The sequence below is a fragment of the Haliotis rufescens genome, unplaced genomic scaffold (assembly GCF_023055435.1).
Source record: "Haliotis rufescens isolate VD_foot unplaced genomic scaffold, xgHalRufe1.0.p SCAF_2, whole genome shotgun sequence".
Lineage (NCBI taxonomy): Eukaryota > Metazoa > Mollusca > Gastropoda > Lepetellida > Haliotidae > Haliotis > Haliotis rufescens.
Genome location: NW_025963890.1, coordinates 13,674,144 through 13,692,393, shown reverse-complemented (window position 1 = coordinate 13,692,393; position 18,250 = coordinate 13,674,144). Strand labels below are relative to the sequence as shown.

Below are 18,250 nucleotides of genomic sequence, written 5' to 3'. Positions count from 1 at the left end.
GACAAGAAGGGAGGTAACTCTAAATATGTTGACACTCCAACAAGACACTTTGTCTTAAGTGGCATTAAAAAGCATCAACGAAGACAGGGTTGACTTACGGAATGCATCTTCTTGATAGTTTTAATGAGATGTTTCGGCAAGGTGCTAGTACATTTATTACGTTTATCAAGCAAAGACAAATTGGTTTCAACAGTCTCGAGTGTACCTACTTGTGGCAGAGGTGCTTTGGTTGTCGGTGGATCAGCTTTGGGGTCAACAATCATCTGTGACTTTTCTTTGGCCCAGTATGTATCATCATCAACGACAAATGTAGCTCTGTAACAATACAACAGGATTAGTGGAAGCACAACCAATGTAAACAGAATCAAATCCGTAGCTCCAAGTGCCAAATCAGGTTCTCGAGAAGCTTGTTAAATCCACAACATCATTATGATAAGCTCCATATTAACATCTAATTGAGTTCTGTCTCCCACACAGTGAGTGAGTGAGTGAGTATGGTTTTACACCGCTTTTAGCAATATTCCAGCAATATCACAGCGGGGGACACCAGAAATAGGCTTCACACATTGTACCCATGTCGAGAATCGAACCCAGGTCTTTGGCGTGACGAGCGAACGCTTAAACCACTAGGCTACCGGACCGCCCCTCTCCCACACAGACCAAGACAAATGTCAAGCTGAAGTTCAAAGTCTGTACCTGAATTCAAGATGTCCATATCTTTCTGGGGACCTCCATGCCAGTTTCACCATCCTCTTGGTGTTCATGGTGGTACTTCTCAGAGCCTCCCCCTGAAATCAATCACACCCAACACTTCATATGCATTCCTTCTGGACCTAGGTGAACTGCCTACCTAGCAAAATGTATCTCCATGTCTTGATATGGAGGCAATGATAAGACAAACATTATTGATAAATATAGTGAATCTAGACTCTGGTACAGACATAAAACTATTCATTCTCATGGCAGAGAAGCATGTTTTTGGAATTAACCACACAAACTATAATCCACAAACATTGGTTCATATGTTTAATGAGAACTTCACTTCACCTTCACAAATCCATGTCAAAGTATACCACTTGAAAAAGTTAACGAACCCCCTGTATCGCAATATGAACCAGACGTGACAGACTAACTACAGTCATATGATTGTTTGTTTGTTTGTTTGTTTGTTTGCTTACTTAATGCCGCACTCAGCAATATTCCAGCTATATGACGGCGGTCTGTAAATAATCAAGTTATGACCAGTCAATCCAGTGATTTACATCATGAGCATCAATCCACACAATTTGGATACGATGACATGCACCAACCAAGTCACCAATCCTGACCACCCGATCCCGTTAGTCGCCTCTTACAACAAGCGTAGCTGCCCGTTACGGCAAGCATGCGTTGCTAAAGACCTATTCTGACCCGGATCTTCACGGGTGCATAGTCATATGAAAATAATCATGCGTTCCTTAACTTCGTTTGTGTAGCATATGGGAGTATTGACAATCATAGATCTCTTGGAGAAAGCAATCTTCAGTGACTCCAGGGTATGAAACTCCCCAAAATTTCAGCCAGACCACAGGACTGGCTAGCTGAAATACTTGCCAGCCCTGACCAAAACCTGCCTGCCCACTATAATCATATGTTTCTCAGGATAAGCTAACGGGGTTTCTTTTTGGTTACATTTTATCATTCATCTTTACATGTGAATTAATGCTTATCATCAGGTAATATTTTGAATATTTTCACATATGAAATATAACCCGACCGTCGAGCAGGGGGATTTGAAAATCTGGCAGCCCGAGTTGAAATCAACCCGTCTCGGACGGTCGGGCAGGCAGGTATTTCGAACACTGGTGACTCACATCTTCCTGGTTGTTGAGGCAGTCTTTGGCTACAGAGGTCCCGTCCACAGCATCCCATTTGCCCACTGCTTTTCTCGGCTGGTTCTCTGACCGGTAATCTGTGGCCCATGCCACAATCATGAAAGAGCGGAAGTATGTGTCCCCTTCAGCTGTAAGATTCACTGGAAACAGAGAGATCAGAATCATTCTGTGCTTATCTTTCAGTATTCTTGAATGGTCTAATCCTCATTGTACTCATCAAGATGGGAATGTCACTCCTTTCTAAGAGGTCCTGCTCAAAGGAAAACTATTTTATATATTATATGATTGAATATTGACTATGATTAGAATTACCTCCAAGTGATATTCAAGATGATTCGGTTGCAGCGCAGAGTTTTCAATTCACATCGCTGACCTAAGGCCTTCATAATATTTTTGTCACATGCAACCTTTTCGTTTGTTTGTTTGTTGTTTGACGCCGCACTCAGCAATATTCCAGCTATATGACGGCGGTCTGTAAATAATCGAGTCTAGACCAGACAATCCTCCAGTGATTGACATCATGAGCATCAATCTACACAATTGGGATACAATGACATGCATCAAGCAAGTCAGCAATTCTGATCACACGACCCTGTTAGTCGCCTCTTAGGACAACCATAGTCGCCTTTTATGGCACGTATGGGTTTCTGAAGACCCATTCTCTACCCGGATCTTCGCGGGTCTACTACCTTTTAAATGAGTGAGGGAGAGCCTGGTTTTTCAGTTTTAGCAGACCAACATGTAGTCGGTGACATCTTTCATTACACAATATATTTCTCCTCTTTTTAATAATGCTGACTGATGTCACAGCTAACTAGACTTGCTTTTTTAAAATCTAGATAAGTATTTTATAACAAAATATATATACCACTCAAAAACAGATAAGGACCACCTGATTCTTTCATATTACAAAAGTTAATCCAACAGATTAAACAATACTACATGTAATATGAAAGAATTTTTTAGTAGTATATATTAGGGCTGTTACGATTCACTCGAGTATTTGGTGAATCGAACCGTATACCTTCCATGAACTGAATTCGTTATTCGTGATCACTAGAATCAAATATGTATGGTTTTTTGGTAAAGGGTGTTTTTTGACCCGTCAGTTATTTTTCAAAGCTAGATATGGAAAATGGAATATAAACAAGCTATGCAGTAGTGAACTTGTGTCAGTTTGTCAAGGTACCTAATGGTACCGTCAACCAAAACATGAGCCTACAGGATAAGCGGCATTGTTGCAATGTATTGCTTGTTTGCTTCACAAAAATGTTTCAACCTGAGCAATTACATGATGTACAATTATGTACATTTTTAATTATCTCAAGTGTTACACTGACTCAACGTTTTTTCCCAACACAAAGACAATACCAGCTGATTACCGTGATCAGGTAACACTGGAAGTAACTTGTTATTATATTCGTGAATAAATATTCGTATTCGTTACCCTATATTCGTGAAACTATCATACTCACCTCATAGTGTATTTGTTGCAGCCCTAGGATATATTCCACAGTCATGGTGCGGGAATACAGTTTTAGAACTAAGAGAACTTAAAAACAAATCAACCTACCTTTGATTTCTTCCAGAGGAGCGTAATAATTCCTGGACACGATGATCTTGAAAGGTGAGGGCATCCTCTGGGGTTCCACATTGTCGGGTACGTTGTTTGGGAGAAGTGTCTGACAGCTACAGCATGTTGTAGAGTCCAGGATAGGACTGTAGGCCAGCGCCACGGCGCACGTCGCCACCAGCACTACCACACGCAACATCACAACAATCTACCTCTGCCTCGTCACAATCTGGAAAAAAAACATAAGTGGTTGAGTGTGTTGTTTAATGTCAGTTTTATTTTTGTTTGTTTGTTATTTTACGCCGCACTCAGCAATATTCCAGCTATATGACAGTAGTCTGTGAATAATCAAGCATGACCCTTTGTCAGTATTACCTAGTGAGATTAAAAAGTTGAGTCTAATTTCTCAGAAACAGAAACACTGTTTAACCTTAGGCTAGACACTAGTTATGTATAAGTCCAGGTCAGTGAGCAAGTGTTTCTCTTCTTCACGGAGTTATCTGAACATATTGCCATAGTCAGTGCTCAAGTTGGCCTCATTGGCATTGCAGTTTAAAATAGTGTACATGTTTAGTCAACATATGTAGATCTTAGTCCTTACAGAAAAGCAATCAGAATAAAAAAGATGATGAATATTCAGGATCACTGCACAGTGCTCTCACTCATCAGTTTATGATGCTTTGTAACACTAGGTGTTATTTCACTGTCATCGGTGACTATCGCCATTTTGATTGCTTATGACAAGAAATGCTTTTCCCATTTACAGAAAATGCTGAAATGGTTTGAGAAAAAAAAATACCTGGAAGGAAAGGTCACCTGCCAAAAATAACATACATAGCCAATTAATCATTTCCTACGCCTACGCCACTGTTTTAAACTTAAGTGTTGTAAGAATGCTGGATTAACATAAATCTGCTTAGTTTAGACATTTTTTGTACATGCATATATCTGATCTTTCGAGCAAATGTCAATGAGGCAAAAAGCACATCTCATAGGCCACATGGAATAGGTTTGCAGTTTCATGTACATATTGCAAACAATTCTGAGTGAGTGAGTGAGTGAGTGAGTGAGTGAGTGAGTGAGTGAGTGAGTGAGTGAGTGAGTGAGTGAGTGAGTGAGTGAGTGAGTGAGTGAGTGAGTTTGGTTTTACATCGCCTTCAGCAATATTCCAGCAATGTCATACCGGGGGACAGCGCAGAAATGGGCTTCACACATTGTACCCATGTCAGGAATCGAACCTGGGTCTTCAGCGTGACGAGCGCATGCTTTAACCAGTAGGCTACCCCACCGCCCCAATTCTGATGAAATAGATGGCCAGTCCAAAGAGCTGGTCTGTCCAAAGAGCTGATCTGATATGAATTGATGTACTGAATGTATTTAGTTTTCAAAACTAGGACTCCAAACTCATTATATGGTACTTGAGCATGTTGAGAGTCCCACCAACAATATCCCCTTGCGTTATCACAAACAGGAAGTGCTATAAATGTTATAGGGCGAGGAGACAACTAGCTCCAAATGTCACCACAGACACTTGCACCTCATTACAAAAAGTCAAAAAAAATAAATTAATAAAACGGCTCCAGCCATTTATCATGTACAAAAGATACAACACAATGAAGATGATGAATGGTTTAAACCTCATACACTAGCCTGTCTTACAGACCCTGATACAAATATATCAAATACAAGTCTATAATGTTTGGCAGGTCTAAATTACTGAAAATGAAGAGAGTCTCTGGGCCCCTTTTTCATGTTTTTATTAAATTTTTATTACGATAATTTAACTGGGTTTTTTTCTGTACAATATGTTCATTTAAGAGACGAGATGTTAGTCTACTCATACACCGTAGATTCAAGGAACAATATTACTGAGTGTTAAAGTTAGGTGTTATCATCACTAAAAACAAAATTCTTGTATCTTGTTTCTGAATGCTCCCTTTAAAACCATGCTACCAGCTGGATACCTTTCCCCTATATATTCATACACAAGTATGTGAAGGATGGAAAAGGGCACATTCACGTCATGGTCATGCATACTATTTTAAATGAAAAATGAACATGATGAATATATAGAGAATCTCACCCGAGTTTCTTTTGATATCAAATATATCAACACATGTTGATAAAAGTGGAAAAATTCTGTGGCTTGCCGAGGATTTTTGCCACTTTTATCAACAAGTGTTGATATATTTGATGTCAAAAGACACGAGGGTGAGATTTTATTTATCATCCTACATCATTCTTCCAACTTTTTCAATTTGTAGACAGTAATTAGCAGTGTCTTCAGTGTAAAAAGTACTGCTAACAGCTTCAGTAGTGACATCATGGTAACTAGTGATGTCACAACGGTCTGCAAAGCATTGTGATGTAATTTCATTGCAGCGATACCTACAGTGTAGATATCACTTGATCTCATCCAAGTGATATCTCCTGTGGGAGCCAGTTTTGGATGATAAATCTATATCATACTAACATTGGCACATTTTACACACAGAGAAATATAAGAACCATGTTAACACAACTGTTTGACAAAATGAATTATTCTGACTGGATCTTGTTCAAAGGGAGTTTCAGAAAGGGAGTGTAACTATAAGGGAGCTCGACCCGTGAAGATCTCGGTTGGAATAGGTCTTCAGCAACCAATGCTTGTTGTAAGAGGCAACTAACTGGTTCGGGTGGTCAGGCTAGCTGACTTGGTTGATGCATGTCATCGTATTCTGATTGCGTACATTGATGCCCATGATCTCGATCACTGGATTGTCTGGTCCAGAGTCGATTATGTACAGGCTATATAGCTGGAATATTTCTCAGTGTGGTATTAAACACACAAAAAAGAAACAAACAAACAAACAAACAAACAAACAAACAAACAAAAAGAGAAAAACAAACTATAAGTGAGCTCAATTGCAGACAAGTCACAACTTGCTGAAAAAAATAAAATATATTGAAACTGAACGAAACTGAATGCAGACATGGCTGATTACAAACGATGATATTAAAAGCAATTCCTCTAAGGCATAGTTTCGAGGTTCTATAGTGGTGAGACCTTTTTAAACATAAATACAGAGCACTGACTGCATCTGCTACATGACCTGATTTGTTATATATGACCAATTTAGGGCTGCCTTAAAACATGATGAAAACATTTTTAAAGAACCGATCTCTACGTTTTGCTATTACCATTAACCGATGAATACTAAACAATACATAACACTCAACATTTGCTAAGGACCAAAATAGTCACCTGTAGTGCAAGATGTGGTCCTTTGCAAATGTTGAGTACATGTAATAGAAAAGCACACATGGAAATTGTGTTACAAAGTGTGCAAGAATAGGCTCCTAAACAATTTTATACAAATTAGGGCAGATAAAGTCCTATTTTATTGTCATAAAAAAGTATGCTATACAGAGCATCCCTTATTTCACTTAAAACATTTTTCTTTCAGGAGTGTTAAACTGATATAGAGGTCTGGGGAGACACGATTGATTATTTCAGCCCTGATGAGCTTCACATAAACACTGCCTGAACTGAAATTACGACCAGGATCAATACCGAAACATCATCAGGCAGTTAACTGGAGGGTAATGCCTTCTCAATTCCCAAATGAAATCTTAAAATGAGATTTCTGTGTAATCAATAAGTCTACAGATGTAGATTAAGGTCTGGAAACAAAGAAATTAACAGTAATAATGGGTGGATGGAGGTGATGCGTGTGAAGGGGTGGGGGTGACATTAGAGGGGGTTCTGAGGGGGGTCAGCATAAAAATTTAAAACTGTGTGTGTGTGTGTAAGGGGGATTGGGGGTTGGAGGAGAGAGGCCATGGAAACATAACTGTTCTATTTCAAAAATATTTAAAATCTGAACATTATTTAGGAACTGGTCATTTGTACTTGATGGGATGATTGGGAGATAAAAAAATGTACATAAAATTGGGGGAGAGGGGTGTCAGCAAAATATCAAACAGTCCTAAGACCAATATCTTTCTCTCTCTCCCCCACCCTCCTAACCCTTAATAATGAATGACTTGTCCCTTAGTTTCCATAATTGACCAATGATGATAGCGACACTATTTCACTCCCCCATTGACCATGTTCATCTCAGCATAGTGACCACAACAGTATTTGTACAGTAGTAAAACAAAACTGGACTGGTAATGGAAGTAATATGAATTGAACATTATCACACATGTGTTAAATTCTCTTCACACTGAGTCATGCTCTATAATTACTGCTGAGACAAAGCCCCTCCTGCCTGGCTATCTGCCTCCATGTTTCACTGCTATCTCACTAACTCCACCAGCTGGTGATGAGGCCACATGTGGCAGCTATTGCAGCTGTAAGAGATTTCATAGACTTCCACAAGTCTCCAAGGCAATAATTATAAGTTTATATCATAATTTCTAGATTATGCAAATAATAAGAACACAAGTTGCCCCATAAGAGACTGGAATCCACATATCCAGACTTGCCTATTACAATGTATTAGGAGGATAGAATTACTACACATCCACGGACTTATCCTTCAGTACAGCCTTGGAGCAAGGCTATAGATTTCGCACACATGTGGTTGTTGTGGTCATAAGGACAAACTTCCTCCACCTATTCCTGTAGCTGCTTCATACCAAAGAACCACATCTTTTCTGTATATAAACACATCCTTAAACACAATTAGGATACTTTCCATACAAGTTGTTTTACTTTCCTTAGGACACATATGGATTAGATTATGGTACTTGTGTTTCGGAAGCCTAGAGTAGCTGTGCACAGAGTGTGGTCAGTGGCCATAACTAGCCCATAGGTATTAACGATGCATGTATCCATGGCGATGATCACTCGCTACACTATATTTCACTGCTGTCAAATAAGATTCATCTGAAGCCCAACACAAATGAAGGTCCAGTTGGAGAAATCCATGAGAGATCCTTACATCGTTTGAGGATATTTTTCAAACCTTTGGCTTACACATTTGACATGCAAATTAAGTCACAAGGCAGTGCTCTGATCCACCTGCAGGTGTGTAAAAGAGGTAGTAGATGCAACCCTAACAAACCCTGATCAGGTCACTTAAACAACAAATTTTATCATCTAGATCAATCTATCAACACATGATTACACTAATTACATAAAGATCTCTTCCGACAGCCAAGGCTCTTCAATGTCTAGCCAACACTGAGAGCAGGCACCAAACCTATAAACAGCAGCAAGTATCATCACCCGTTACCATGGTTACACAAGGCCACAATAAATTAACAATTACATTCTCATCTTCATACCAATATTTCCAAATTATGAGGTGGGAGACATATTTTTTTTAGATAATTTTTTCAAACTAACAGTTCAAGCACTCTGCGTACATTAACTGTTGACTGATGTAGTTTACTTATGGTGTATAACATAAAATAATGGAAGATGTGTGAATGAACATAGATATTTTCTTCGTCTGTGTGTCCTTCGGAACAATAAAACTACATGGGGCGTGTTGTTAGGTATTCAGGCAGGCAGAAATGAAAACATAATAATAAAATTATTATAGCCTATGGCAATTTTCCAACTCGTTTTATCTCAGTCTAATCTGTCAATCAGTCTCAGACTTTAGTCTGGCCCTATTTCAAACACTGCCATCCCCACTATAAACTAACATTTAGTCTAGGAAATGAACATATTTTATAGACAAAAACAGATGTTAAATTATAGTTATGAAATATAATAAAAAGGAGCCTCTCTTCATTTTCAGATACACTAGACTTACCAATTATTATAGACTTGCATGGGCTGTATTGGATATATTTGTTTCGGGGTCTGAATGACAGACTATCCCCACTAGTACAGTCATGAGTGTAGGTGTGAGTGTGAGTGAGATACCCTGTATCTCATAGTGAATCTGCAACACAAGGTGTGTGTTAGTCAGCAGACTGATAAACATATGAACTGGCATCCTGATTCACTGTGGGGTGCCCCCAATCCTGGCAGGAGGGCTGTTTCACTCCTCAGGTCCCTGGCATGGGTACAATCAGGATATATCCTACAGTTTCACATTGGCTAAGGCAGCACTGACATTCATACCTACTGCTCATCAAAGATCCTGTACCAGTATTCTCCATGGTACACTAGTGACTAGAATGTTACTGTGAGTCAACAGGATTGCTAGATTCTTGAAAGAAACTCTATTAACCTCTCATCAGTATTATGTCTGTCATAAATGAACTCCCTTTATCACGTACACGCTATCAATATGATCAACTTCATAAAAACTACAAACATTCAGTCAACACACAGATGATGGAATACCATTGCCATCTGAATCTACTCAACATGCTCCAGAAAATCCCAGACCCGTGAAGATTCCGGGGTAGAATAGGTCTTCAGCAACCCGTGCTTGCTGTAAAGGCCACTATGCTTGTCGTAAGAGGCGACTAACGAGATCGGGGGGTCAGGCTCGCTGACTTGGTTGATGCTTGTCATCAATCCCAATTGCGTGGATCGATGCTCATGATGTTAATCATTGGATTGTCTGGTCCAGACTCGATTATTTACAGACCGCCGTCATATAGCTGGAATATTGCTGAGTGCGGCGTTAAACAACAAAACAACCAACCAACTGAATCTACTCAACATGCTCCAGAAAATCATAACTCAGGAAATCTATACAGCATGAACAACTGAACTACCTAACTGAAATACCTAAAGAACTAGAAAATGATAAAAGAAACTCACAGAATACTTTTTTTAAAGTGACCCATGTAACCTTGCACAAACAGCAAATTCCAGAAATTTTTCGTGAGTGACATTTTGACATAAGGCAGGCTTCTTGCAACTGTTCAGCAACCTGTTTATAGACCGGTACACTTTATAGGAGAGGAGTGAAGGCAGCTTCCCTGGCAGATAACCTGGCTGATACAGAGGTTATAGACTAACACTCAGTCTCTGGAGCTATATAATTTTAATAGAAACAAGCAACTACCTTTACCTAGAAAAGGTATCCCAGTGAAATTGGAGATTCAGCTTCATAAACATGATTAAGGGCCCTTCTGCCCTGCCCTTACAGTAATGTAAACACGGTTTTGTCATAAATGTTGGAAGTCTAGATTATCTAAAGGTTCAGGTCTGAATCGACTATCTCACTGCGACTCCTTTTCAATCCAAATGTACATGATGTAGTTGTTTGTTTCTATCTAAATTAGTCAAGAGTATTGGCTGTTGGAGCAGTGAATTGAATGGGTGTGATTGTCGGGTCTGCAAGGCTTTGGAAACATCTAACCTGACCATGTCCAGCCATAATAATAAATTAATACAAAAATCATCCACATGATCAAGTGATAATCTTATTTCAGTGAAACAATATGACATACCATTTTCTCAAAAGTGAAGATCTGGGACAGAATAGGTCTTCAGCAACCCATGTTTGCCTTAAGATGTGACTAACAGAATCGGGTTGTCAGGCTTGCTGACTTGGTTGATGCATGTCATCATATCCCAATAGTGTGGATTGATGCTCATGATATAAATCACTGGATTGTCTGGACCAGACTCGATTATTTACAGACCGCCGTCATATAGCTGGAATATTGCTGAGTGCAGCCTTAAACAACAAACAAACATACCGTTATCTGATTAGCAATTAACTTCTGTAGCATGCTGGGATACATTGCAATCTACTCAGATGTTGGATGACTGCACCTTCTCCACTGCTTCTCCTTGCATGAGACACATTGCGCGCATACTGATATGCATATCCATGGTAGGTAACACATCTTGTTTATGACCTTGCTTGAAGTGTTCAGGAAAACCATGCAATGTCCCAACATGCTCAAAGGAATACACCCCACATTCTATCAACAACCTAAGAAACACAGACACACCATAATCCTAATGTCAACTTGCTTGTTCTACTGGTAGTCTCAGCAACACTTTTGACACTCACTGCTGAGTACCATCATGACATGGTTAAAATATTGCTGATGAAACACTGAATTTCATCTCCCTCACTATAACCATTTCCAGAGGACAACGGATGGCCCAGTCGTCTAAGGCGCCCCGATTCGCTGTGCAGAGTTGCGTCTCTTGGGCACACCAGAAACCTATGATCGTGGGTTTGAATCCCGGTTCACCCCAAATATGTTTCTAGGTTTATCAGCACCATACCCATGCTCGTGGGTTTCATCGAAGTGGTAAACGTCTGAGACCGGCATCACTTCTGGCTTTCCTCCAACATTAAGCTGACATGCCATAATATAACTGCAATACTGTTAAAAGCGGCATTAAACCAAACTCACTCACTCACTCACTCACTCACTCACTCCAGAGGAGCCACCATACATGGTGAGGGGCATTGAGGTGTTGTTGCCGTACTTCAACAATGAAGTTTGCCTTTATAATTTCAAAATCAATAAGCATGATAAGTTGGGATATCATATGCTTTTAATTTCGGCAAATCAGGGCTCGATTTAGCTATAAAAAACATACACCAGTTCAACTTATTATTGAAAAATGCAACCTAATATCTATGTCCACATGTACAAAGTGCATGTAAAAAAATCTAATTTGTTTCTGACTGCCCTAACCACACAAAAGCAATCTGTGAACACACTCAATATCTCTAAGCGTTATGTACCATACTACATCACAAATCCCTGTGTTGTGTGTAATTCATGACACATGACACATGACACAGTCATCAGTGATTTGAGACCAGTTTATGCATCTATGTTTCAACTTTGTTAAATTTATGGGGCCAGGATGCAGCCTGGTTTTGCCTGGTGAAACTAGGTTTTGATGTCAACATGCACCTTGTGTTAGATAAATCAAGTTTCTTAAATCAAGTCCTACGACAGCACTAGTAACATGAGATGAGAGAAACTGAGATATAAGAAAACATGAACCATTTTTAATGCACAACAAAATTTACTGCCTTAGAGAGACATTGGCCTATTTGTCCGCAAACTTAAATCATAAGATGTATACCAATCTATAGCAGTTCATGGGCGGCGGGGTAGCCTAGTGGTTAAAGCTTTAGCTCCTTAAGTGGAAGGCCTGGGTTCGATTCCCCACATGGATAAATTATGTGAAATCTATTTCTGTAGGAACAGAGGAACCCTGCTTATCCGGACCCCAGACAACAGGTAAACTTTGAATACCAGATGATATTTACGTGACACGAAATATATACTATACAAAATGCGTCATTCATCCAGCTCAGACAAGTGAATTTCAACTACCAACAGTGCAAAATACACACTACTGCGTCCCACTTACCGGACCCAGACTAGGCTTGACGACCTTTGTTTTGCAATTCATCAGCCAGTATATATCATTAAAGTGGCAGGCACCATGTGATCACAGGTTACAAAAAGTGTTTTTTTGTATGTCTGGACTTATGTAATCAATTTGATTAATTTCATTCAAATTTCATTCAATATCATTAACATTCATTCCAGCAAAATTGTGTGAGCTGATCGGCAGATCACACTAACCATGCTAACTCACCAATATTTACACCGACTACTATCTAATTACTGCTACACGTATATACCCTTGAAACAAACTTCAGTTGGCACTAGTTACTGATTCCCCTTATTACACAGAGACACTGGCTGAGTTAAACAAGTTAACCTAGTTCCAAAGTCTTGACCCAGACTGGGCCTGGACATCTGCCTCTCTGTTGCTCATCAGGATATCTACAGAGAATATGTATGTCTCAAGATGTTTGTCCCCCTGTGGGCTACCATGGGCTACAGGCCCGGGAGAAATCCAAAAATTTGTTCATTACCAATAAAGGCTAATGCTACAAGATTAGACAAATTTACCCTTCTGAGGGTGGCAAACTAGATACAAGTATAAATGTTTCATGTTAGTTCATTTTCTAGGACATTTACTGATTGTCATCCAAATGATTTTGCAAACTTGGTTATGATACAGAAGAATGTCCTTTCAAAAGATAATTAAATCCGGAAAATGTCCTAATGCTATTTGTTTTCAAGCAAATAACTGAAATCCTGCACCATCATAAATACAGATTTGAGTGATTATGGTTTTACACCACTTTTAGCAATATTCCATCAATATCACAACTTGGGACTCACACATTGTACCCATGTGGGGAACAAACCCGGGCCTTTAGCAAGACGACTCAGTGACAAGCGAGCACTTTAACCACTAAGCTACCCCACTGCACCCAAATCAGATCTAAGCATAAACATATTCATGCCTAACAACTCAATGAATATATTATTCCCTCTTACCTAATTTATTTTTCAACAAACAGTTAACTCTACCTAAAAGCTCCAAGTAATCTCTGACTGTACCATGACAGAGAGATGAAATACCTGATGTTTGTTGTGTTTCAAGGTAGGGTTGCCGGAATACCTTGGATCACCTAGCAGCTAGGCAGACAAACCTGACAGACATGTTCAACCTGTAGCTGGGTCACTTCAAACAGGGATGGGGAATGCTGACAGTCGAGATGAAGAGGTACATAGAAACAGGCCTGGGTCACCACAGTGAGTTACGCTGCATGACCCTACAGCTGATTACGATGGGAGGATGTCAACGGAGTGACATTAATGGATTCGATGATGCTATAGAGAAAGTTATAGAGAAAGCAGGAGTTTAATGCACATTGAATATTCATACAGTGTGACTGAATTGCTTTGAAAATGTATAACGTTTATAACGAACAAGCCATTTGCAGTATATAGACCTATAACAGATTATGGTTATAACAAACTAAAATTAGTGGCCCCTTTGAGTTCGCTATAAGTAGTTAACTGTTTTTCTCAATATAAAATTGACAACCTGTCATGGGTTGGCTGGTAGACAAGATGTTTCTTTCTATGGAAAAGTTATTCTATTTTAATAAACCTTTTTGGCTTCAGTGGGTTACTGAGCACACCAAGGCATTTTCAAAATAACAGATGTATGAAAATTGACAATGTAAGTTTGTGAATGTCGTGAAGGGTGAGCCCCCAATGAGAAGCGAAGAATAATAACATCAACTTTGTAAAGTCAAGTCATCTATCATGTCTATATTATTCCCTTCTTACATATAATTAAGTAATAATAAAAGATTGTTAATATTTGTTTTCTTTCTCATTAACTAACATTAGATTTGTTGTAAAGATAGAATTCTTCAAGTCTTAAGCATGTTAAAGGATTAACAAACATCCACTAAGACAACACCTTATAACATGTACAGTATAACCAAATGTCATGATGATGAGAGTCAGGCTAATATTAGTTTAATAGCATAACAAATAGTTTTCCCAATCAAACAAGTTGAAATATGTTTTACATGTGATACCCAACCATTGTAAACAGCACCATCACATCTTTATCTAGTTTGTCTCCCAGATACCTTTTTTAGATTGCCTCAGCTGTATCCTGAAATTAAGGATTGTTCTGGGCTCCATTTGGATTTTTTATTTCTTATTTTGTAGATATATATTTTTGAATAAAATGACTTTGTTTCTGGGACTTAATGTCAGTCTAATCTTTATCCTGTTTATAATAATGTTTAATGTATGACTACTACTCCAATATGTAATATTCACATCTCAAGTTGTGCGCCTACTAAACCGAAGGCCCACCTGTAGTGACTAGCAGACATACTTTCTTGATCTAGACAAGAACAACCTGTTTATGCATGTGACGCTTTCCTGGGATGGGGCGACTGGGGAAAAGGTGCAACCACTGTACACAATGATTGTCTCAATGAAAAGTGCAATCTATTTTAAGTCGAATACTCAGTACTACGATCTTGATCTGTGTTTCATTTTCAGACTATCAGATTCATAATTTTTTACATTCATGAGCTAACTAGAGTTAACATCAAAATCTTTTTGTTTTTTGTTGTGTCATGTATAATAATTGCTGTTTCATCCACTGCTTCATGCCATTCTAATGACTACCATCATCATCATCATCATCATCATCATATACCAGCATCATCATCATCATATATCATCATCATCATAAATCATCATATATCATCATCATCATATATCATCATCATCATCATCATCACTGAATGTAGTCACAAGAAAATCAGATTAACCAGTGATGTATTCTATAAGCAACCAACATCATGTACATTATTAAAATTGTGATAATAAAATCAGTGTTAGAAATTTGCATTAGTCCTATCATTCCTATAAGTCCTTGCCTGGTTAAAGGTATCATCATGATCATAGGGACAAGCATGACTAGTAAAACCTTGCCATTATTTTGGGTTTTGCTATATGTTATCATCATAAGGACGAGTCGACTAAAACAGATATTTTCTATTGCTGTAAATTCCTAGTGACACAACATTGCCAAACAACCCTACTTGTGAGGCAATCCTGATAATTATTTGTAAATAATAATGCATTTAATCACTGAGATATGCCTTGTTGATTATCATTGACAGGAGGGAAGGCCTGCTTGTTGCTGTTCAACACTCAGGAATATTTCAACAAAGTGATAGCAGTCAGTAAATAATCGAGTCTGGACCAAACAAAAGTGATTGACACCATGAGCATCGATCTACGCAGTTGGGATGCGATGACATGCCTGAACTGAGACACTGAGCCTGACCACCCGATACTGTTAGTCACCTCTTACAACAAGCATGGGTTGATGAGGATCAGTTCTAACCTGGTTTCCAGAGATCAGCAGGTGGAAAGGTCACACCAGAGCTTCAACAAAACACTGGAAACAAACACTCCACATTGTGCGTGAGTGAGTGAGTGAGTGAGTGAGTGAGTATGGTTTTACGCCGCTTTTAGCAATATTCCAGCAATGTCAATGCGGGGGACACCAGAAATGGGCTTCACACATTGTACCCATGTCGGGAATCGAACCCGGGTCTTCAGCGTGACGAGCGAACGCTTTAACCACTAGCCTACCCGACTGCCCCTCCACATTGTGAAACACAAACAAAGAAGAAGTATATACATGTACGTCTTGTCCTCCATCAGAGCATCAGGGCTATTCAAAACATGCTTCACTCTTTTACACCAATGAAAATATTTTTGTTTCATCAATTTTCAACATTTCTTTATATATATCAGGATGTTTTGGGTGAAAGAAAAACAAAATTCTGAAATTCTCTGCTTGGACGGGCACAGGCTAATGTAATATGACTCCATCTTGCCCAGACTGATAGCATATCTACAGTGGCTATAAACACACATGGTATCATAGCATGCCATAACCTGGGCATGCTTCTTGCCATTTCACATACATTTATCTCAAACAGATGTTCCTAGGTTTAGCCAAAACCTTGTTTGAGAAGTATTCCTTTCATCATGTACAAATATATACTACTCCACTTCTGATCATGCTGATATTTTTTATTTCTCCATGTTTCACAAAACTGATTCTCATAATACGTCAGGTGTATATTTAAATAGAAAGACATATCTGATTATCCCTGTCATAAGTTGAGTAGTATAACACTTCTGTTTCTGAACTGCAAGACACTCCCATCTGAATTCTTTCCCAGGAGGAAACATGAAGGAAGCTCTAAAAAGATTTTATTTTCAAAGACTTACTATTACTAACAATCAGATAATAAATATTTACATCATATGAGCCTAAATTTGAGTCAAATATACTTTCTACTGTGTTTATCTTGTTCATAACATGTGTATAATCATGATAATACATCTCCTCAAAAGAAAGTAACATATTCAGATTTTGTATAGCCAATACCGTACAAAATGAACATCACACAACTATCCAGTGGATGTATGATGTTTATATGAGTAATTAGGAAGTGTCATTATGTCATTAGTCACTCATCAAATATGAGTTTAAAATCGTATATATATATACCCCATCCCAAAGTGGGAAGAGATACGACAATCGGTATTAGGAGCAAAGGTACATAATGAGGATTGGGAGAATGTGCGAAAATACCAAACTAACCCACCTGTTCATAAAAGGGACTTGTCCGACATTGACCAGGTCTGATTCTATTCAGGGAGTCATCATTTTTTAAATTAGGGTAAATATTTCTAAAGCTTGCACATTTTATCAACATCCTTAAAGAGGCTGTACATAATCATGATAATGTTGATATCTCATATAAGATAAAATGAGTGGGAGTTCTTTATCGTACAATGTACCATAAAACACTGCAGGGAGAACAAACCACCCAGGGCTGCACCCCTTAGGGTTTATTCTCCCTGCAGCAGTTTATTGTACAAAAACAACCCCCACTCGTCGTTTTATTTCTCAAATATATAAATATATATATATATTTGAGGTTCATGTCACCATAAATTTCAACACAACAAAACAACCACTTGTTACAGTGATCACATTCCACAATAATTCAACACACATCACACCAGTAAGACATGTAATCCTTGTGTGTATTTAAACCAACAGAAACAACAATGTTGCTCTGGGTTGCCACTTTGAGATACTGTGACCCCAATTATGACTTAATACCACCATTAGGTTCACACTGCAGCTCGGCTGACATGGTTTGGCCATAGTAGGCATCCAGTTCCACATCTCACTTCCTGGCTCTACGGAACAAGTGTCAGATCTTCTCAAAATGGAGGAGAAGGGCAAGCCAAACTTCATACTTACATCATATACATGTAACTATGTACTTACTTCGATGATCAAGTATACATACACATCCAACATATATTGCTCAGATTCCGTAGGTGATGGTTATTTATATGCCAGTATCCCGATTTCCGAATTGAAGTAAATACCAAACTGACAGTACCCGGCATCCCAAAGAGCACATCATTAGGTGAGAGTAACACTCCCAACTTTTCAAACAAACTCCAAGTGACCCAGTCCCCC

General features: G+C 38.7%; 1 protein-coding gene across 2 annotated transcripts in view; it reads right to left on the bottom strand.

Moving 5' to 3' along the window:
• The window catches only part of LOC124113746 (putative ferric-chelate reductase 1), a 40,001-nt gene that overhangs the window by 16,163 nt on the left and 5,588 nt on the right, over positions 1-18,250 (bottom strand). For both annotated transcript variants that reach the window (XM_046474257.2, XM_046474255.2), the window contains exons 2-5: positions 3,448-3,676; positions 1,854-2,014; positions 697-788; positions 210-315 (exon numbers count right to left, since the gene is read on the bottom strand). In XM_046474257.2, the coding sequence (XP_046330213.2) occupies positions 210-315; positions 697-788; positions 1,854-2,014; positions 3,448-3,646 (558 nt within the window). In that variant the 5' untranslated portion in view covers positions 3,647-3,676. The remainder of the gene's footprint in view (positions 1-209; positions 316-696; positions 789-1,853; positions 2,015-3,447; positions 3,677-18,250) is intronic.